This window comes from Pistacia vera, unplaced genomic scaffold (genome assembly GCF_008641045.1).
Source record: "Pistacia vera cultivar Batoury unplaced genomic scaffold, PisVer_v2 Contig691, whole genome shotgun sequence".
NCBI classification, from domain to species: Eukaryota; Viridiplantae; Streptophyta; class Magnoliopsida; order Sapindales; family Anacardiaceae; genus Pistacia; species Pistacia vera.
In genome coordinates, this window is record NW_022196547.1 from 365,756 (window position 1) to 388,194 (window position 22,439).

The 22,439-nt window shown below is 35.6% G+C and overlaps 3 protein-coding genes across 5 annotated transcripts; all 3 read left to right on the forward strand.

The window, feature by feature from the left end:
• Positions 1-1,226: 1,226 nt before the first annotated feature.
• LOC116113804 (allene oxide cyclase, chloroplastic-like) lies at positions 1,227-2,428 on the forward strand. Its single transcript, XM_031399967.1, has 3 exons — positions 1,227-1,553; positions 1,666-1,790; positions 1,883-2,428. The coding sequence occupies exons 1-3, from the start codon at positions 1,289-1,291 to the stop codon at positions 2,282-2,284; spliced, it is 792 nt and encodes a 263-aa protein (XP_031255827.1). The 5' UTR covers positions 1,227-1,288; the 3' UTR covers positions 2,285-2,428.
• A 116-nt stretch (positions 2,429-2,544) lies between these two features.
• Positions 2,545-9,656, forward strand: LOC116113803. 3 transcript variants are annotated; one of them, XM_031399965.1, is made up of 7 exons: positions 2,545-3,952; positions 6,248-6,547; positions 6,974-7,099; positions 7,413-7,493; positions 8,456-8,665; positions 8,743-8,879; positions 9,115-9,656. In XM_031399965.1, the coding sequence occupies exons 1-5, from the start codon at positions 3,148-3,150 to the stop codon at positions 8,485-8,487; spliced, it is 1,344 nt and encodes a 447-aa protein (XP_031255825.1). In that variant the 5' UTR covers positions 2,545-3,147; the 3' UTR covers positions 8,488-8,665; positions 8,743-8,879; positions 9,115-9,656. The 3 variants fall into 3 exon arrangements, with proteins under 3 accessions (XP_031255825.1, XP_031255824.1, XP_031255826.1); XM_031399964.1 differs by having other exon boundaries at positions 8,755-8,879; XM_031399966.1 differs by having other exon boundaries at positions 8,459-8,665; positions 8,755-8,879.
• Positions 9,657-18,728: 9,072 nt separating this feature from the next.
• LOC116113849 lies at positions 18,729-22,002 on the forward strand. The gene is made up of 5 exons (XM_031400010.1): positions 18,729-19,028; positions 19,116-19,160; positions 19,248-19,544; positions 19,633-19,814; positions 21,501-22,002. The coding sequence occupies exons 1-5, from the start codon at positions 18,794-18,796 to the stop codon at positions 21,681-21,683; spliced, it is 942 nt and encodes a 313-aa protein (XP_031255870.1). The 5' UTR covers positions 18,729-18,793; the 3' UTR covers positions 21,684-22,002.
• The last annotated feature ends 437 nt before the right edge of the window (positions 22,003-22,439 follow it).

Genomic DNA, 22,439 nt, shown 5'->3' on the forward strand with positions numbered 1-22,439 from the left:
TAAGTATCTATCCCTATTAGTAAGTGAAGAGGGATTCGAACTCAAGACCTCTTAAGTAATACATCCAAGAGTCTTTATAAAACCACTTGATCACCCAGAAGTAGTTAACATATTTATTAAGTAATAAAACTGTTTTACTTTATTTTTTCTAGAAATTAGAAGATAAGTGATGTATGACAAATTTTCTAAATTAAGTATTCAATTATATCTTTTTTAATTGATTTTATAATTATAATTTTACATTTGGAAGTTTATTTATTTGATATTTTAGTTAATTATGAAGATTTATTTTAATTATGTTTAGTTTTTATTTTATTTTATAATAATAGTAGGATTTTCTTATTTCATTATGATTTCTTATTCGTGTAGTATTAGGATTAATTTAGTATAAATATGTTTGTTATACTATAAACAAACATTAATAAGTTATTAATAAAATTTTTTAATGGTTCATTTCCGATGAATCCTGTCAAGTAAAACATGAACGTAGATATAAATTAAACTATTTCTCTATTACATTACCTCCACTAAAGACATAAATTTAAACTCTTGATTGACGAGAGCTATAAATTTAAATAATTAACAAGTGTGACGAATTTTAGAATTGGTAAATTTAAATAACTAATTAAACGTTTAATACGCAATATTAATTTATAACTTTGAAAAAAAAAAGACTTAAATTAATTATATTTAATGTGAATTAATTAAATTAAAAAAAAAAAGTAGCTACAGGCTTGTAGAGTCATGGACTGGTCCAATAATTGGAACGAAAGCCCAATAATTAAAAATTATAAAAGTGCAGTTACGAAAATATGTGTAAAATAAAAAATACTATATCCACGATGTTTTTTCATAAACTTTCTCTTATAATTATATCGTAACATTTCGTAATTAATCAATTTATAATAAATCTTATCTAATAAATTATAACTAACTAATTATAAACTATCACATTAAAATTATAAGAAGAGATTGTGGTGTAATATTAACTATAACACGTTTTAGTTGGTAAGCTTATATATAATATAAACATAAAAAACACGTTTACCGTCCAAAAACACGTGCAAAAACTGGAGAGTCGTTGAATATTCCCTTGGAGTCATACAATAATCCACGCACGCATTTGACCAGAGTCAACTGATGGCACCATCCTTCCCTACACGCAAAACCCAAAAGTATACCCCATTACAATTCATCACCACCTTTTTCCTCTATATAAAGTATAAAGCACCCCACTTTCCTTCACTTTCTCATCACCAATCCAAACACTTTCTCATTCTCCCCACCAATGGCTTGTTCAACCACTGCTCCTTTCAGAATCATCTCTTCTGCTTCTCCTGTAAAATCCATCAATCCTTCACCAAAGAGTACTTCCCTTTTAGTACCACTCAAGCTCACTAATAACCAATCCCTCTGTTTCACACCTGAAAGCTTCAATCTCCATAACACCACACGCTACAACAGTCTAACAGTACCTAAAAGATCATTCACTTGCAGAGGCCAAGCTCATGATCACCAATCTGATGATGATGATGATCATGATCACAGACCCTGTTAGTATTTTCATTCACTTTTTCAATACCCACAAGTTGTAGATCATTTCTTTATTTATATTAATCTTGCATGTAATTAATAACATTACTGTGTTTAATTTCCTTCTTGTAGCCAAAGTTCAAGAACTGTGTGTATATGAACTCAACGAGCTCGATCGTGGCAGCCCAAAGTACCTTCGTTTAAGCAAGAAATTCTGGGTCAATTCTCTTGGTGATCTTGTCCCCTTTACCAACAAAGTAAATTTAAATCCACTCCTCCATCTTCAACCTTTCAATTTACCAATAACACATCATCAAGTAATAAATTTTCTTCATTTTTCTAATTGCAGTTATATTCCGGAGATTTGAAAAAACGGCTGGGAATAACAGCTGGAATCTGCATATTGATCCAACACAAACCGGAGAAGAAAGGTGACAGATACGAAGCTATATATAGCTTTCACTTCGGCGACTACGGTCACATAGCGGTGCAGGGACCGTATTTGACCTACGAGGACACGTATCTGGCTGTGACTGGTGGATCAGGGATCTTTGAGGGAGTGTATGGGCAGGTTAAACTGCACCAGATTGTGTTCCCTTTCAAGATCTTTTATACGTTTTATTTGAAGGGGATTAAAGAGTTGCCGGAAGAGCTCTTGGGGACGCCTGTGGAACCCAACCCTAAAGTTCAGGCCAGCCCGGCCGCGAAGGCTTGTGCTCCGGGTGCAACCGTTGCTAATTTCAGTAATTAAATGGAATTGTGGATGGGTGTTTTAAGACAGATATTGGGCAATATTTGTAGAGGTTGCTCGATAAGAATGTATTAATAGTACACATCTGGATTGTGGGTTGAATGGTGAAGGAATAATTACTTTATATCAAAAATTGAAAACAAATTTAAAACAAAATTGAAAATCAAAAATTCCATTGTGAATGGATTTTTTTTTTTAATAAAAGGGTGTCTGTCAAACTGCTGGTACTTCAATTATTATTTTGAGATCTTAAAACTATTAGTGGAGTTTCAGTAACTATACCTATTAACATTTGAAAAAAGACACGACTCAAAATCTCTTTAAGTTTTACACACAAGAGTTCCTGTTGAATTACTCGAGGTTGTTTTAAAGAAACGGGGTGTTGCATGTTCAAGTAAAATTACTACTTTTGAATATTATTTTTCCTTTTAATATAAGGAAACTCACACTCTTTCAATTTTATTAAAAGTAAAAAATTAGAAAACCTTTCTTAGAAAGCACGTGTTATCATTAAACGTATGGAACAGCTCAATATTAATTCTAGAAATTTCTTAAAATAAAATAAAATAAATTTAAATTCATCAGATTACAAAATTTGGGTATTGTGTTAATTTTTTAAAATTAAATATTTAATTTTCATCTTTATTTCTTATAAATTTTTGGAAGCCTGGATCTGCCTGGTTGACTTTGATGATCAAAATACAAAACTTAAAAAGTCTTTTTACATGGAGTTAAATCACACAAAACCGACAAAGACCAAACGGCAACTCTTTCTCCTTCTACCTTCCTAACTGAAACCGAATGGTTTTTTCTTACAATTATCTCAACTCTTTTTTTTTTTGTTGTTGTTGTTCTTGTCTCTAATGGTTGTGGTTTCTCAGGCCTCAAGCCTCCCTCTCCCAAACCCTTCTCTTCCTTCATCTCCTCCCCACATCACCTCTCTTTTATATGAACCAAATTCTCTCTCTTTAGCCCTCATGCACTCTGATTCCTCCATCTCTCTTTACCCTTCTCTTTCAATTCCCTCCCTTTCTTCTCTCCCTTCAACCCCTCAATTCCTCATCTCTCCTCCCTCTTCTTCCTCAACTTTTCTTCTCTTGAATCCTAACCCTAACCCTAGAGTTGTTTTCATTGTGGGAGGTCCTCATAAAAGTGGGGCTCAGGTGCTGCTTCGGTTCTATGTTCTTCAAAAGAACAATCTTTATGGGAAAGCTCAAGTCTTTTGCTCGCAAAAGGGTGTTTGTTTTGATCACAAGTTGGGAGTTTTGTTGGATGTTAAACATGGGGTGTCTTTTAAGCTTGTTGGGTCGGTTAATTTCTTTGCAATGTACTCGTTTTCGAGTTCTAAAATTTGGGTTTTTGGTGTGAAGTTGATGGATGATGATGATGAGTTGAAGTTGAAGTTTATGAGGTGCGCTGTGATAGAGTGTTGTAAGCCAATTTGGTCAATGAGTTTGTCATCTGGGTTCATGATTTTGGGGGAGGAGAATGGGGTTAGGGCTTTCAATTTGAGAAATTTGGTTAAAGAAAAGATGAAGAGAGTAAAGAATTTTAAAGGATCTGGTTTGCCAAATGGGATAATTGGGGATGGTGCTTTTGGTGGATCAAATCAAGATGTTGCTTGCAATGGTTATGTGGATGGGAGGAGTGATAAGCATTGTTTTTCCGGTAAGTTTGTGAATTCTAGCTGTAGCCAGTATGCCAAATTTGACTTCTTTATTTATTGTCGAATACAGATGTTATTGGAAAAACTTCGTGCTGAGATAATTAGTTTATGTTGAGTAGATTAGAGTTGTAACATTAAAATTTAATTTTGTGAGGTTCATGGCAATGTTACTGCTTTATACGGCAATTCGATGAGTTGTGTCGATGATCCTCTGTCTATTAGTTTAGTTTATGAAGATGCACATTTGAAACAGTGAAATAAATTTCTTACCCTTGTTCCTAAATTTAGGATTTAGTGTTCTCAGTATCTGTAATGTCGTTAACTAGGAGTTTGGCTTCTGCAATTTAATTTTTGTCTACTCCTTATTTTCCTGCAACATTCCAGCTTGAGTTTATGTTAGCTCAGATATGCCTAGTAAATTTTGCATTCCACTGTGATTTAGAATTGATCTCACCTGTGGACATGGAATTATAACTTAAGAATTTCATTTAATTCAGGTTTTGGGGTAATTATTCGTCTATTGCATAAATTTTACTGGTTTCCTAGGATGGATCAGATATGCTCTTCCCCCACTCGATTGTCCTCCAAAAATTAAGTTTCCATCTTGAAATGCCTAGATTGCTGTTTTTTAATTTGTGTTGTGTACTGCGCTCTGCAGTAATATTTTATAATTGAGTGCCGATAACGTAGGTTGCAATTTTGCATTTTGGCAATGTTTATGGTAGGCATACTTGCCATAACTACAGTACTATCATAATGCTCTGTTAAAATAAACAATTATGGGTGGAGTTTGGGGGGCACAAGGAAAGCTGAGATTTTAAAACTCTTTACAAGGATTAGGAAGGTGTGAGAGAGAGAGGTAATTTATCGGGTTTTTATGACAATGTGGCTTAATTTCGAACGACATCATTAGGGAGTGAGAGATAAGTGATTGTTCAGATACGGGATATCTGAAAATGAAATGGAGAATTTTTCATTACTTATTGGACTGATAAGCTGTACCTATGATTGAATTGATGATGCTCTAACTTTAAAATGGCCGGAATGTAACAGCTAACCTGTTTACTATCATGCGCATGTTTCCCATGCCTTACCAAAATCGACAAAACTTTGTAACAACCTGTAAGCCTTATTGCCTGTCTGCCTACAAAAGATTATACCACAAATTCAGAGATAGGGCGATAGATAAATAGGTGAATAATACTTAACTCTTCACTTATGCTCACCTCTCAACGAGGAGGGCATAGGAAAAATTAGACCTTTTGTTTTGAACTAGGTCAAATTTTTTTAATTGTTCTATGAGCTTACCCGGGAAAGTATTTAAATCTTGCTTGCAATTTCTCTTTCCAAATCATTCTAGCCAACTGAGTTAAAGGATTGATTAGTCGATTTGCATGAAAAGTTTCCCAAGGAATAATTCTCCTTAGGTTGCTGTCTCTCTTCAAACTGCTTACAGATACATTAGCTGATTGAAGAGAAGAATTTTCTGTGACTTCCAACACCTAGAGTAAAACAATAAAAATGCCCGACTTCTAATAGAAACTTAGCAGAAGGTTGTTAGCCAATATACTGAGGATTTAACAAACAAAAAGGTGTCTCCCCCAACCAGCAATGCTCCCAAAAGTTAATTCTTTTCCCATTACCTATCAAGAGCTCTTTCCATGTTCTTTTAACCGTTCTAAAGCACTTTAACATGTAAATTGTTTATTGTTTTGTGTGCTTGCCATGTTTTTTGTGCTGGATTAGCTTGTCTTTATGGTCAATTTAAGTGCCTCTAGTCATTGACTTTACTCCTTGTTGCGTCTTTATGTATCAGTATCCCCAAGTCTTCTGACAAAATTGTCTAAATGTACGTCTTCCTGTAACCCTGCAAATTAACTTAGATGTCAATAGACATTTTCACATTACTTGCACCAAGATTATATATTTTTTTATTGTGCTTTGCTCTGACAATTTGTATGTAGGTATTTCTTGTGAACCAGGAAATGGGTGCTACTCATTTTAAGCGAGGTGCTGTCCTTTGGTTTAAATCATAAGGATGCCTCTAGATGGTAAATTACTAATTAGAAATATATCTTTGATAGGAGTTGGCTTATATGTTTTCTTCTCTATTTGTTAGTTGGGTACCTGACTTGTGTATTCTGTCATTTCTGCAAAGACAATTAAGAAAGATTTACATGATCTGATTGCCTATATGTATACAAATCTGAAGACGCTTTGATTGTTTCAGCTAATATAATTATGAAATCCTGGTTTGCCATTGTCCTTTAAGGTTGATTGTTCATTCAAACTTGCAGTAAAGCAGAGGTCTGTTAAATGCAGACAAGACTCCAGTGAAGGAGTTGCATATTTTGTGGCGTTTAGGAGCAAGAAAGCTGAAGGCTTAAATTCTACTACAACTGCATTCATGTCTTTGAAGGCAATTTCTATCCAGGCTGTGTCTGCGAAAAAGTTTCTGATATTGGATTCTGCTGGAGATTTACACATCTTACACCTTTCCAACTCTGTTGCTGGATCAAACATCATTGGTCACATGAGGTGGTTGCCTCATTTTATGAATGTGCTAAAGCTGGCTGTTCTCCCTGATATTTCCCTACGTATGTTGCTCTAAATTCTTGTTCTTTTTAGCTGCTTTTATTTCGGGAAATGGTTTTACTTGCATTAGGTTTTGTGGACTTTCATAAAGTTGTGTTCAAAGAGAGACTTGCACATCTACTGAAAACTATTTGAAGTGGACTGTCTGTTGTAATTTAGGGGTGTGGTATGGGGGTGTTAGCCTGTGTGCGCTTTTAAGCTATGTTATAAGAAGTAGGAAATGGGAAGGAGAACAAATCTGCATATATTTGAAAAAGAAATTGAATAGTGGATTGTTAAGAAGGGAGGGATTTCATTCGTAGCTTAGTTACATTTTCTAATTTTGTCTTCTGTTATGCCCTTCGGGCATCAGCTTCACCGGAAAAGCTTGAGGATTGGTCTTTGCAGAACTGCCTCAGTAACTAAAGAAATTTGAAATTATCTTTCAGGAACACAAACTATTTGGATTACAGATGGACAACACTCTGTGCATGTAATGGCTGCATCTGATGCAGATATCACTGTTGGCGAAAATGGTAGAAACGAGATCGAGGAGAAGCTAATGCAAATCTCAGGTAATCACAGTTCTTTGTTTTGCTGGTCTAAATATCTTGAAATAGACATTAAGCCTGGTAATTCTATCGCTTAGCTTATGAGATTGCTTTCAGGTGGACATTTACCATCATTTTGCATCTATAGTTATATGATCTGGGGAAGTTGTTTTGAAATCGTTATTTGCTGCAGATGTTTCCTATTCAAAAGCTATTTACAAACTTATTTCTCCAGAGAAAGAAAATACTTAACTTCTATTATGCCTTCTAGTTCAACCATTCTCCCCTTTTTGTTTGAATTGAAGCAATCTGAATGACTTTTGTTTTGGCCTCTTAGTTATTGAAGCAATATTTGTTGGTGAAAAGATTCAAGACATTGTACCTTTGGCAGCAAATGGAGTTCTGATACTTGGACAAGGTAATATTTTTCTGTTTCTTTTAAGATCATCCAGCGACTATAAAAGTAGTTCTGAAATTTTGAATGTGTTTAAAACTGTGGGTTACTTTTCTGATTTAATTTGCTGAAAAAAAATGGGTCCGTTTGTTTAATTATTTTTCACTATCCTATTAATATTATTTTCAAAGTACACGTTTATTCATCTATTATGAAAATACTATTATATTTTATTCAATTATTTTTAAACCCCCTAAGTTTATTAATTTAACTAAACACCCTCCGAAAAAAAAGTTTAGAAATTGAAAAAAACACCTTCACCCACCCACCCACATTTGCCAGATTCCGGTCACCACCGTCGGAAGGTAGCCGGAATCTGGTATAATGGCGCACTACTGGCTAGATCTGGCCGGTAGTGCGCCGATCTATCATTTACCAGCCAAATCCACCATGGATCTCGCTGGAAAAGGCCATCTGGCCGGTCGGGCGCCGTAACGCCAGATTCCAGCGATGTTGGCCGGAATCTGGCAACCATGTGTGGTGGGGGTGTTTTTGTCATTTTACAAAATTTTTATATATTGGGGTGTTAAGTTAAATTAGCAAACTTAGGGGTGTTTTTTTGTTACTTTTTAAATTTCACCTTGTAATAATCACCCAACTCTGCCTACCAATAATATTTCAAAAATACTACTCAAAATAATAAAACAAACACACCCACATGTTTGACCTTTCTTAATTCTCCTCTGCCATTGGAACCAAAATGTAAGAATTAAAAGAATTGTGGCAATTGGATGTGCATGTTTTCTTCTGTGCAAGTATGATGTAATGTCTAGTGAATTTCATGAGCTATTATTAGAGAGTCAACTTTTTTATTGCATTGATTTTAGATATTCAACTTAGTTATTGCATTGATTTTTTTTTTTCTCTCTTCCAGAAACCGCTTTGTCTTAACTAAATTTTTTGACATTTTTTTTTTTCTCGTTAAGCAGGAAATCTATATGCTTATGCAAATTCTTGAAGTTACTTGATCATAATATTTTTAGTGGTGAGCTTTTTTTTTTCGTGTTTATCCCTTTACAAATATTTCACTCTGTTCTAATCCAAGTTGATTATGATGTAGAATCTCTATGTTTCAGGAAAATATTGAATGATTACACCAGTTTGGGTGAGTCCTGATTGAATGTTCTCTTTTGATAGTGAGTATTTTAGAAATCTTTTATATTTTGATTATTTCACTGTAATATACCTGTATACGGAACCTGACTCATTATAGCCTGATTTTCAGTTGGCGATCACCTGTTCTTGCTGACTACCATGGTATCATTTTTCATTATGTTTCTGAGTTTTGAGCTGCAGTTGTCTCATATGTTTAATTGTGGAGAAGGCTTCAAGAAGACTGAGCTCTTGTAGGTATGTATGGTTATTAAATTCTTAATTTGTTAAAGTAACCTTTATGCATCTTTAAATTGGATCAAGAGTGGAGCCTCCTATGAAGGGGATCTGTTAAACCTGAGTGTATGATGGAGTAGGATAGTTTTATATTCAACCTCAATGATAAATACTCCAACTGACACGCGGCAGTGTTATATTTGAATTATATGACTACATATTCAAGTTTATTGAAACTTTAATCTTATTTTTTCAGACAAAATCATTGGACAAGTTGAGAGCAAGTCATGAAACCATGGAATTCTGATTCCTGAAGATTGACTTCTTGGACAACTCTGATACCTCCATTTCACGGCCTGCTTTTACAATTGCCAGACAAATCTGCTGCAGATGTGTGAAGCTGTTGGCTGTTGGTTCCTCTGTTTTTTCGGCCTTTGTGGAGCAAGCGTGCACTGTAATCTTTAGGCTGTCAAGCAATCACAATACGAACTGCTAATAAAATGTCATAAAGATTTAGACAAGCTTGAAACGATGTTCTGCTGCCAGTTAAGTGTATAGAACTTCGTCAACGCTTATTCTGCCATCAATTTCTGCAAAATCGGAAGGTTTGTGTTATTTTTCCGACTCTGGTTCAGTCCATTTAAATGGGGTTACTGGCATTAGATTCAGGTAGCTCACCATTTTCTTGTGATAGTAGTTCAAAACTAAATGAATAAAACTATTAAGTTTGCCGATTTCCCGCTTCATCAACCATTCATATCTTTTTCTTTGAATCTATTGCTGATTGGGATTAACATATTCTCAAAGTGCTAACTTCCTACATTGTGGGATGCTGATTTTACATTCTCTCAAGTTCAAGAAGAGGTTTAGATTGAATGGCTAGCGTACAAATCTCTCTCTATGCATCTAAATATCTGATAATAATACAGAGCTTGTTTCATTTTCTGAACTGGGTTGGACATGATTTATTTAAAGAAAGAAATGAAATTTTATAAGTTTAACCTTAGTTTTTTATGTGCCCGTACATGATATAATGACCAGTAACTCTACAGAAATATTGTCCCTGGATGATTTTAGATAGCAAACTGTTGAGCATCGAGCAATCCCATTGCTGTATATTTTTAACATTCTCTAAGTTGGGGGATCATGCTTTAAAATTGAAGATCTTTTAGTATCACATGGGTTTGATTAACTTCTGACATTTACTAAGTTTTAAAAAAAAAAAAAAAAAAATGGTTTCATGAATCCAAAACTGGATTTAAGCTAAACATGAACAGAGCTAATATTAAAAAAAAAAAAAAAAAGAAAAGAACAGTACAAGGCAAGTAGTTTTGAGAATGAGTCATGTAAAACAACTGTAACTTTAGTTGCTGCAGAAGGATATAAAGAAAACCAACTCTTGTTGTGTCTTGCACTATGTATGCATGTGCAGGTGTGCTACATTTGAAAAGGAGGTACCCCTTCACCTCTATATTTGTTTTTTATTTTTTATTTTTATCGTCTAGATTATTCGGATTAGTTTACGTATACCTTAACTAATCTTCTAATGTCCTGAAATTATCGGTCGGATAAGAGCCTTAATAGTCACCTTATTATTGTTTGGGAGAACTCAAATTTAGGAGCTCATAGAACCTAATTTTGCTCTTTTTTCAACAGGTCTAGCAGTGGTTTTCACTCTATATTATTGCTTTTTTTATTTTTTCAAACCATTTTTGTAAACTAATTTAAATTAATTTTTTTCAAGTTTTGTTGATGTGGGCCTGACTCTTCACCCAATAAGGCTTTGTTGAATGGGAGGATTATCCCCTCTTATAAACCAATAGGTTTAAGCGTGTCTAGTCATTGTGAGATTCTAACACTCTCCCTCACGGTCAAGCCCATATGTTGGGTCATGCATATTGATGGAGGTAGTTGTTGGCTCTAACTCCTCACCCGCTGGTCAAATGCTCAGCTCAACTGAACCTGAGCTTTAATATCATGATAGAATTTGAGGTGGATCTGATTCCTCACGCAATAAGGTCTTGTTGAAACAGTGGATGCTTCAGATGTTATAAAGGATGCCGAGACATTGTTGAAGTTGTTTGAGGAAATAGCTTTATGGATTGAATAAAGTAGTATTGTCCATTTTGTGTTAGACAATGGATCCAATTATAAAGCTGTTGGAAGAATGTTGTCCGAGAAATATCTGAGTATAATTTGGCCACCTTGTGCAACACATTGCATAAATTTTGTGTTAAAAGACATAACTGAAGATGAATCGCATAATTTATCATGCGAAACGTGCATCTGATGTGACAAAGTTTGTATATAATCATACATTCTTAATAGTTTAGTTGAGGAAAAGATAGGTAATATACCTTTAGCTTATGCTCCTGCCAAGTCATAACATAATATACATTGTTTTATAATTTACTAACATCTATTATCTATCAATTGAACAGGGCTCAACAATGTTAAATCAATCAATTTTTCAATAATATTAATCATACAATTCTAATATAAACATGGCTCAACAATGAAAAGGACATACATATAAAAGCAACTAATTAAATTGTGATAATTGATATGTCAAAACGTAGGTGCAAATATTAGTATATTTTTTTTTTCTTTTTCTTTATGTCTTTCTTTTTAGAGATTTCTCTTATGTTATCATTTTAACTAATTTTAATTTCTAAAATGTACAATATATAAAAGAAAAAAATAACCATAAAATCATGTAAGTGAACATGATTATCCTCAATTAAAAAAGATAAGAACAAAAATAGTTTGAATGCACTATAATATTAAATATAGTATGGTTTAACATGTTTTAAGAGACTATCAAATCTAGTATAATCTAACATAATCTATTGTTATATGTTAAAAATAACTCATTTTCTGTTTTATTTGGGGTATAAACACTTAGTCACATGGTTTTACAGTGATATATGTCATTTAAATAAAGGTTTGACATTTTGAAAATTAGAATTGGAGAAACGTCTATTTGTCTAAACCCCTTCTTATTGTGGTTGGTGTTGTCCCCTCTTATAACTCAATAGGCTTGAGTATGTCTAGTTAATATGGGACTCTAACAATAATCTTCCTATTCAACAAGAACTTATTGTATGAGGAGTCAGGCCTACCTCAAATTTTATCATGGTATCAGAGTCCAGATTTAGTTGAGTTGAATGTTTGACCAACAGGTGAAGAGTTAAAGTCAGTAACTACCTCTATCAATAGGCATGATCCAATATATGGGTTTGACTGTGAGGAAAATTATTGGAGTTTTATATTAATTAAATACGCTAAGCTTATTGATTTATAAGAAGGGATAATTTTTTTATTTAATAAAACCTTATTAGATAAAGACTCAAGCCTACCTCAAATTTTATAAGGAATAAGAAAGGAAATATATCAGGAATAGGAAGGGAAATATGAGACAAAATTGAAAGGGAAGAAAATCTGTTTTGGATAAAGTTTAGAGATTAAATGAACAGCGCAGTGTGACAGGTGATGGGCCATCTCTCACTATCAAATGACACCTACATTGCATTAACATCAGACAAAATCTGACGGTCATGATGAGCTTCATATGGGGCCTACATTCTTTTTTTTTCTTTCTTTTTTCTTTTTTCCATAATAGGAGGGAGGGCCACCCACCACCTCCATTGTATGCCTGTCCTTTCTTCACTCACTTTCTTATGGAAGATGACAACTTCATGCACATGCACATCAACATCCATTTAATAGTGTAACAAAACATACTAACATTCCTTACACTTTCAACCCCATTTCTTCTTCTTCTTCTTCATCTTCTGGATAGAAGGTTTTGGTTAATTTCCTTTCAAACCCATGTTAAAAACAACTCTACAATGGCATTAACAAATCAACCCCTTACTCCTCAACATATAGGATTGTGTTATGAATCAAGATGGATCATTGTATTTTCAAGTAAATATTAAATATATAGGATTTAGCTATAATATATATATCAAGGTTTTAAAACCCAATTCGAGGGGTGACTCGTTCAGACGATTGGGTCACAGGTTAACCGATTAAACCGGTGGTGTAACCAATGATTTAACAGGTTTAGACCATCAGACCCTATAGGTTTGAAATCTAACAAACACAACCCCTGACCAAATGCAAATCGGCTATCAACTAGGAGAGCGGCGGCGACACAAGAGGGAGGATAGATTGGGTGATGGGGAGGACGAATCAACAGCTAGCAAGTTGAGGCATCGTCAGAAAATGGCAGATCGGTGGTGGAAGTCAAAGGTCGTGGTGGCTTTTTTGGCGAGATGACTGTGGATCTTTGTGAACGACGACAAGAGAGCTTGGGAGAAGGTAGATTGTTGGCTGATGAGGCCTATCAATGCTGGAGAAGGCCGATCGACGCCGGGAAATGGAAGAAAATTTGATGGACGACAAAACATCGCGCGACAATGGGAGATGAAGCGTCACGACCCCGGAGAAAGTTAGAATGTGGTTTTCAACAGCAAGGGAAGGTGGAAGGTCGTTGGAAAGGAGGTCATCATCGATTTGCATTTGGCCAGAAAGTGTGTTTGTTGGATTTCAAACCTTCAGGGACTAATTTATATTAATCAAGGGTGTGTTTGCAAGATTTTAAACTTGAAACAGTTGAAAGTGTAACCTGACCCGAAGGAGGCCTTGGGTCTTGGTTCAACCTGTTAAACCGACCGGGTCGGTCCAGGTTTTATCACTCGGGTTGCCAGACTAGCTTGTGCACATCCGAGGTCCTGGAACAACCTTCCCCACCCCCAACACCCCCCACCCCTATAGTGTTTGGGGAGATTCAAATTCAGGAGCTCATAAAACTTCTTTTGCTCTTTTACCATTAAGTCACCCAATGGTAGTTTGGCTATGATATTAAATACAAATTTTACCTTTTTTTGTTTATAAATTTATAAGTTTCACATGAAGGCAAAACCATATAAATAAAGTTAAATAAAAGTTGATTGTACTCATTATTTTCCAAAAAGTAAGAGAAATTACAAAGCACTGAAAATACTTTCTGAATTTGAGAATGTACGTAAGAAGGCAAATGGTAATAAAAATGGGAGTATCTCCACGTATCAAGTGTTGATTTGATTGTTGTAAATCAAAAGATTTTTCTGTATTTTGAAATATTAAATATTAAATATTTTAATTTTATCTCATCCTAAGGACCACTGCTTCTGTCGCTGTTACTGTTTTTGAATTTGAATTTCTTTAATTTTCATGCTGATATTATGTCTTGTTTTCATAATGGTTGTTTTGATAAGAGTAAACGACACATTCCCACCCAAGGTTTGATGAAATCCCAATTGATACCCTAGGTTATATTTATTCCAAATTCCCACCCTTAAAATAACAGTATTAGCAATTTTTAGGGTTTAGAGGGTACAATTACTATAACACCCTTAACCCTAAATTAATAAATTATGTTTTAACCCCTAAATTAGTAGAATTATAAAACTTACCATTTTATTTTCAAATTATGTCAAAAACATCCTCGGTCACTACACACCCTCGTCGGAAACAGCCCGATCTGGGCTGTTTCTGATGGCGTTGAACCCCTTGGTCACCTCCATCACCTTCCCCGTAGTACATCGTCCAAAACCCCTCTGGTTCCCGACTCATTGGCCCCTCCAATCGTCGGCATCGTTAGGCTTAGGGTTTCGGTGTTCTTTGCTAAATTTCGATCAATTCCGGTGATGAAAATCCAATTGGACACCATCACTACAACCATAGTCTCCAAATCTATAAAACCCCTATGTCCCTAGCAACCGTTTCGTCATCGTTTGCCGACCGAGAATTTGTGTTCATCCACCATTTTTTTGGTGAAGTGGTGGACGGCAAATAGTGAGCTGTCATGGCTGGGAAGGTAGGAGTTTTGTAGGGGAGGATGCGATGAGTCAAATGGTGGTGGTGTTGGGGTTTTCACCGTTTAAAACGACCGAAAACCGGCAAAAACCAGTTGCATGTTGCAACTGCCGTGGCCGGTGATTGATGAGTGATGAGGGGTTGTAAAGTTTATGGTTTTGTAGAGGGGAGGATGGAGGATCAAATGGTGGTGACAAAGGTGATTTTGGGTGGAAGAATCACCGGAAAAAGTGCAAAAAAGTCGGGACGCCGTCCACTAATGTGCGTCGAAGGACTGTTAGAGGCGACAGTCTGCTAACGGGCGCTGCTCATGTAAAATGACCAATTTACCCATTTACCGTTACATCAAACATTTACCTATTACTTTAAGGGTGAGAATCTGAAATAAATGTAACTTGGGGTACCAACTTAGGTTTTCATCAAACCTTGGGTGGGAATATGTCGTTTACTCTTTTGATAATAATAATAATAAAGCCAATGCCATGTAATGAAGTTCAATTGAATTTTTATAATGCTCTGCCATTGTATACATTATGTTCTAAGAATTTTTCTTTTTTTTTTTTTTATCTAAAATAACAGTACATTATTTCGAAAATAAAACTTTCAATTAAAAATAAAAATAAAATTTGGTGTAAATACTATAATATTTGAAATTTATTGTCAAAATGGTGAGCACAAAATTGATGACAAAGAATTGAATCCAAGTTCAATGATGAGTAATACTAAGTCTACAACCTCATCTCACAACCTTTTCTCAAAACCTCCGATGTGACAGTTCGTCTCGCAAAATGGGTCCCGTCTGCTTGTATGGATCTCGTCTATTCATTTGCAAGCTAAAAATTCATCTTGCGTTAAAAGATATCAAGGTTTTAAAACCCAATTCGAGGGGTGACTCGTTCAGGCGATCGGGTCACAGGTTAACTGGTTAAACCAACGGTTTAACCAATGATTTAACAGGTTTAAAATCTAGCAACACACCCCTGATAAATACCATCAGACCCTATAGGTTTGAAATCTAGCAAACACAACCTCTGGCCAAATGCAAATCGACTATCAACTAGGAGAGCGACGGCGACACACCAAGGAGGGTAGATCGGGTGATGGGGAGGACGAATCAGTAGCTAGCAAGTTGAGGCATCGTCGAAAAATGGCAGATCGGTGGTGGAAGTCAAAGGTCGTGGTGGCTTTTTTGGTGAGATGACTGTGGATCTTTGTGAATGATGACAAGAGAGCTTGGGAGAAGGTAGATCGGTAGCTGAGGAGGCCTATCAATGCTGGAGAAGGCAGATCGACGCCGGGAAATGGAAGAAAAATTGATGGACAACAAAACATCATGCGACAACGGGAGATGAAGCGTCACGACCCCAGAGAAAGTCAGAATGTGGTTTTCAACAGCAAGGGAAGGTGGAAGGTCGCTAGAAAGGAGGTTGTCATCGATTTGCATTTGGCCAAAGATTGTGTTTGTTGGATTTCAAACCTTCAGGGACTGATTCGTATTAATCAAGGGTGTGTTTACAAGATTTGAAACTTGAAACGATTGAAAGTGTAACCTGACCCGAAGGAGGCCCTGGGTCTCGGTTCAACCGGTTAAACCAGCCGGGCTGGTTCCGGTTTTATCACCCGAGTTGCTAGACCAGCTTGCGCACATCCGAGGCCATAGAACTGTCACCTGGGTAAGAGCCCCAACGACCACCCCTATAGTACTTGGGGAGATTCAAATTCAGGAGCTCATCAAACTTTTTTTACTCTTTTACCATTAAGTCACCCAATGGTAGTTTGGCTATGATATTAAATACAAATTTTACCTTTTTTTGTTTATAAATTTATAAGTTTCACATGAAGGCAAAACCATATAAATAAAGTTAAATAAAAGTTGATTGTACTCATTATTTTCCAAAAAGTAAGAGAAATTACAAAGCACTGAAAATACTTTCTGAATTTGAGAATGTACGTAAGAAGGCAAATGGTAATAAAAATGGGAGTATCTCCACGTGTCAAGTGTTGATTTGATTGTTGTAAATCAAAAGATTTTTCTGTATTTTGAAATATTAAATATTAAATATTTTAATTTTATCTCATCCTAAGGACCACTGCTTCTGTCGCTGTTACTGTTTTTGAATTTGAATTTCTTTAATTTTCATGCTGATATTATGTCTTGTTTTCATAATGGTTGTTTTGATAAGAGTAAACGACACATTCCCACCCAAGGTTTGATGAAATCCCAATTGATACCCTAGGTTATATTTATTCCAAATTCCCACCCTTAAAATAACAGTATTAGCAATTTTTAGGGTTTAGAGGGTACAATTACTATAACACCCTTAACCCTAAATTAATAAATTATGTTTTAACCCCTAAATTAGTAGAATTATAAAACTTACCATTTTATTTTCAAATTATGTCAAAAACATCCTCGGTCACTACACACCCTCGTCGGAAACAGCCCGATCTGGGCTGTTTCTGATGGCGTTGAACCCCTTGGTCACCTCCATCACCTTCCCCGTAGTACATCGTCCAAAACCCCTCTGGTTCCCGACTCATTGGCCCCTCCAATCGTCGGCATCGTTAGGCTTAGGGTTTCGGTGTTCTTTGCTAAATTTCGATCAATTCCGGTGATGAAAATCCAATTGGACACCATCACTACAACCATAGTCTCCAAATCTATAAAACCCCTATGTCCCTAGCAACCGTTTCGTCATCGTTTGCCGACCGAGAATTTGTGTTCATCCACCATTTTTTTGGTGAAGTGGTGGACGGCAAATAGTGAGCTGTCATGGCTGGGAAGGTAGGAGTTTTGTAGGGGAGGATGCGATGAGTCAAATGGTGGTGGTGTTGGGGTTTTCACCGTTTAAAACGACCGAAAACCGGCAAAAACCAGTTGCATGTTGCAACTGCCGTGGCCGGTGATTGATGAGTGATGAGGGGTTGTAAAGTTTATGGTTTTGTAGAGGGGAGGATGGAGGATCAAATGGTGGTGACAAAGGTGATTTTGGGTGGAAGAATCACCGGAAAAAGTGCAAAAAAGTCGGGACGCCGTCCACTAATGTGCGTCGAAGGACTGTTAGAGGCGACAGTCTGCTAACGGGCGCTGCTCATGTAAAATGACCAATTTACCCATTTACCGTTACATCAAACATTTACCTATTACTTTAAGGGTGAGAATCTGAAATAAATGTAACTTGGGGTACCAACTTAGGTTTTCATCAAACCTTGGGTGGGAATATGTCGTTTACTCTTTTGATAATAATAATAATAAAGCCAATGCCATGTAATGAAGTTCAATTGAATTTTTATAATGCTCTGCCATTGTATACATTATGTTCTAAGAATTTTTCTTTTTTTTTTTTTATCTAAAATAACAGTACATTATTTCGAAAATAAAACTTTCAATTAAAAATAAAAATAAAATTTGGTGTAAATACTATAATATTTGAAATTTATTGTCAAAATGGTGAGCACAAAATTGATGACAAAGAATTGAATCCAAGTTCAATGATGAGTAATACTAAGTCTACAACCTCATCTCACAACCTTTTCTCAAAACCTCCGATGTGACAGTTCGTCTCGCAAAATGGGTCCCGTCTGCTTGTATGGATCTCGTCTATTCATTTGCAAGCTAAAAATTCATCTTGCGTTAAACTATTTTAACTAAAATTTATTATAAAAGTAAATTAATTATCGTAACCTAAACTTAACATAACATCGAAACATACAATACATTCATGTAACATTTTTCAATTCCCAGGTATTTCTCCACATCAATATGTTATTGGCACAGCGTCAAAAGAAAAAAAAGAAAAAAGCTTCAACATTTTCTTATAAAAAGTGTTTTGTAAATGTAATGGCAATTTAATGGAGTTAGAGAAAAGTTTTTAAACTTTGAAGGTCTATTTTGTAAAGTTAGGAAAGTTGTTCCCCAAAAAAAAAATAAAGTTCGAAAACTTTGGGGCCAAAAAAATATATATACAGTAGTATTAAAAAAAATGGAGAAAGTGCAAACTTGAGATGATAGATAGAGTCGAGCGGTAGAAACTTAAAAAGCGTAGAACATCATTAATTGAACTTCATTCATGGCTTCTATCATGAAGCAACAACAACGACGAGATGACCATCATCAACATGATCATGATGCTCCTGACTTCAACTTGCGAGAATGGGCTTTCAAGGCTCGTCTTTCTCGCGACAACACTAATTCTCGAAGGTTTTCCGCTTCTCATATTAGAAGTTTTCGAGAAGACGCCCCGTCTTTTAGATCAAACTTCACCATTTCTAGCACTGCCTCTTCCCCTGGCTACACTTTAAGAGGTTTCCACCTTCTTCTTCTTCTTCTTGTCTCTCTTTTTTCCACTCTTTTTCTCAACCTCTCTCTTCTTCTTTTTTTTTTGTTTTCAGAAGAAATCGACCCATCAACCTACTCTTTCACCAATGCTCTCAAAGGTAATTTAAACTCCACTCTTTTAAGAAGAATCCATCAGGATGATCATCAAAGAGAGTTTGATTATTTTTTTGTATGATTTTTTGCAGCATTGCAAGCGAGGACGGTTTATAATAGCTGGGAATGTTCATCTCCAGATGGGTTTGCTTTGAACTCCAAGTGGAATGAAGCTGAGAAGTATATATGCAACCCTCTTTCAGGAGAGTTTCCAATGGAGTGTTTGTCTGCAAAAACACTCAGTGGAAGATCATTTCGTAATTTAACTAACAGAATTACCATGTCTGCTCCTCTTGTTTATAACTCCTCTCACCATTCACGAAATATGCAAACCAATAAGCCTTCTATGACTATGCAAGAAGAAGATGTAGCTCGGTTTCCAATTCCAGGTCTTAATCTTATTTAAACACTCTGTTTTGCTCCTTAATTCTTTTTAATTTCAAGTACTTGAAAGATAGAAGATGTTTATTTTTGCAGAGAGCAAAATGGAGGGGATGACTAGAGATGTGGGGACTCAAAGCACACCACCCCATCTCAGTTCTGCAAGTCCAAGCCCTGCTTCCACCCCTTCAATCATTGAAGGATCGTTAAAACGTTGCGAAGTAGAAGCCAGTGGAGACTCACCTAATTCTGATGCAAAGATCAAATCTGAGGAAGAGGTATGTACAATTTTCTTCATCAACAATTTCATTTACTCAATTGTAAAATACAAGCATCCAGAACACTCAAAGGGCAACAATGCAAAACCAAACACCACCTGATCATTAATTATTCAGATGGAGCTTTTACTTTTTACCCCATTTGAGTTTTAAAATCAAGATTCTGAGACTTACTGCAGGTTTCCCATTTCAAGTAAGTTATAAATTAGAGGTCAAATTTATAGTTCCCAAACATTAGTACCTTGCCTTCTGTCAACTACAATAGACTATGCATAACATTACGGCAATGAATGACAGAACTGCCTGTGTTCCTGAAGGGTGTTTAGTGCTTGTATAATTTTCTAGCTATCTAGCTAAATCTATGGTGATATTCTTCTCTTATTGATAATAGTATGCGTTTCTCAAGACTGTGGCAATCAGGCTATCCTGACTGTTCGACACTGTGACCTTCCGGGGTGGGGGAATAGTAGATAATTTGGTCCCTATGTTTTTTGTGGGCACAGCTTAATATTCTAGCTTCTAATGTTCCAAAACAAGGCCAAAATGCTTTGATATATTATTTTTTTATGCCTCACAATTAAATGGAATGGAACGTGGTCGGTCTTGGTGGGGGCTAGCAATTTAACTCTCCCTAATGCGTGCATATACCCCAAGTTTACAAGTAATCCAAAAATTGCCGAAGTTTTTCTCCTCCAAGTGGGCTACTTTCCAGCACATCTAGTTCTGTTTTTCCCTGCTTTTGAAAATCAATTTTTCAGGCAATAAAGCATTCTTCAGAGATGAAAGAAACAGGTGTATGATACAAAACCCACTTGGGATTCAAAACAAGAAGAAAATAATTCGAAAACCAAGTTATGAAAACTTTCCCCTGCTTTTTTTCCCTAAACCCATGTTTGTGTTACTTATCTTCTCTTTGTTTTATGTGAAGCCAGAATGAGTCTTCCCTAAAACTGGTCAAAGTAACCCTTTCACTTTTTTTCTTGTTTCATTATTGTTCTTTGGGGTTCTCAATCAGAAGTGCCATATCACTGCCTTTAGTTCCGAATTTATTCCAAAAAATAGCAATGTCTCAGGGCTGAATGCTCTCACCATTAGGTGATGGTTTCATGCAATAGAAAGTTTGCTGCATTATTGCCCAAGATATTCACAAGAAACCACACCAATTTTGTACACTGACACTTGATAATTGAAGTCACTTTAATATCTGCCTGCAAATGAAAGGAGAATATGATATGTTCGTATGTTTTATGTTTTGAGATACAGTAGTGTGATACATAGTACACTTTATATTAAGAAAAATAGTTGCCATTCGAGTGGAGTCTACAACTCTTCAAGTACTCTCAGGTGTACACTACTTAAGTGAAATTGATTCTTGTTTAGATAGAGGAAGCTAAAGGTCCCAACAAAAGAAAATGTGGAAAAATAAAAATATATGTGACAACTGTCATGAAAATGATCTTTTACCACCATTCACCAGTTCACACGTCATTCAAAGGTGGAAGGAGGGATGTGGGTTTCAGATTAATGTATTAATGATGTCTTAATATGATTTATAGGTCCTTAAAACCTCATTATAGCACCTTAATGTAGCAAATAGATATTGAAGACATTCCCATAAAAATAAAAAAGCATATAAAGGTAGGAAGCAAGCATGATATTGATGTCAGTGTTGTTTACTGAGTGCAGGTTGAAGTGAAAGAAACAAGAGATAATAAAGAAGATATGCAGATAAAGAAAAGAGATGGGTGCAGGTGCAGCAGCAGTATGCAAGGAGGTTGCTTGTCATGGATGAGAAAAAGGCATAGAGAAAAACACAAACCAAGAAGAAACAAACATAATATCTTTCTTCCTCATCTTAAAGGGTGCTAAATAAAATTAAAATCAAACAGCTGGAAATGGTAAAAGAATATTGGAAGAAATCAAGATTCTTTTTCACTCTCTATAAGGAATTGTGTTGTGTGTTTGTGTGGTGGGGAAAATGAGAGCAATCATGTTATGGCAGAGGAGAAAGATAGTTTGTTTCTATGGTAGTTGTTGTTTGATTAGAGCTAGTATGCATTTGCTGTATTATTTTTGTTGCTGTTATGGTGAAATTGGCTGACAACTTTTTTGCTTCACGTGCATGCCTTTTGTTTTGGCTTCAGAATACAGGGGGTTCTCTAGGCCCCTCCTCCATTTTTTTTTTTCATTCTTTCCTAGTCTCTTTCTTGCCCACATATTTTGCCGGGAAAAAATCATATGGTGGTACGGGAAAGAGAAAATGAAAAGTTCTCAGACTTTTCTAGGAAAAATAGCTCTCAAATTAATTTCACCAAGCAAAGAAATTGGGTAAATGATATCATCTGAATGATGAGTTTGGTGAAGTAGACAAGTAGTGACCTACTTGTTTAATAACCTGAAATCTAAATCTTCTAAATTCAATTAAACTCTCTCTAATACCCATTTCGGCCGGAGTAAAACAGAAGGTATCATGCAATGGCAATTCCGATCGAACTCCATTTTCCAAGACAAAATCTCTGAAAACTCAAAACAGGAAAAAGAAATCATTCATGACACGACAGCACGATTAACGTTTATGAATTTTTATTTGGTTGGTAACATTACTGTTGTACGAAGTTAACGACT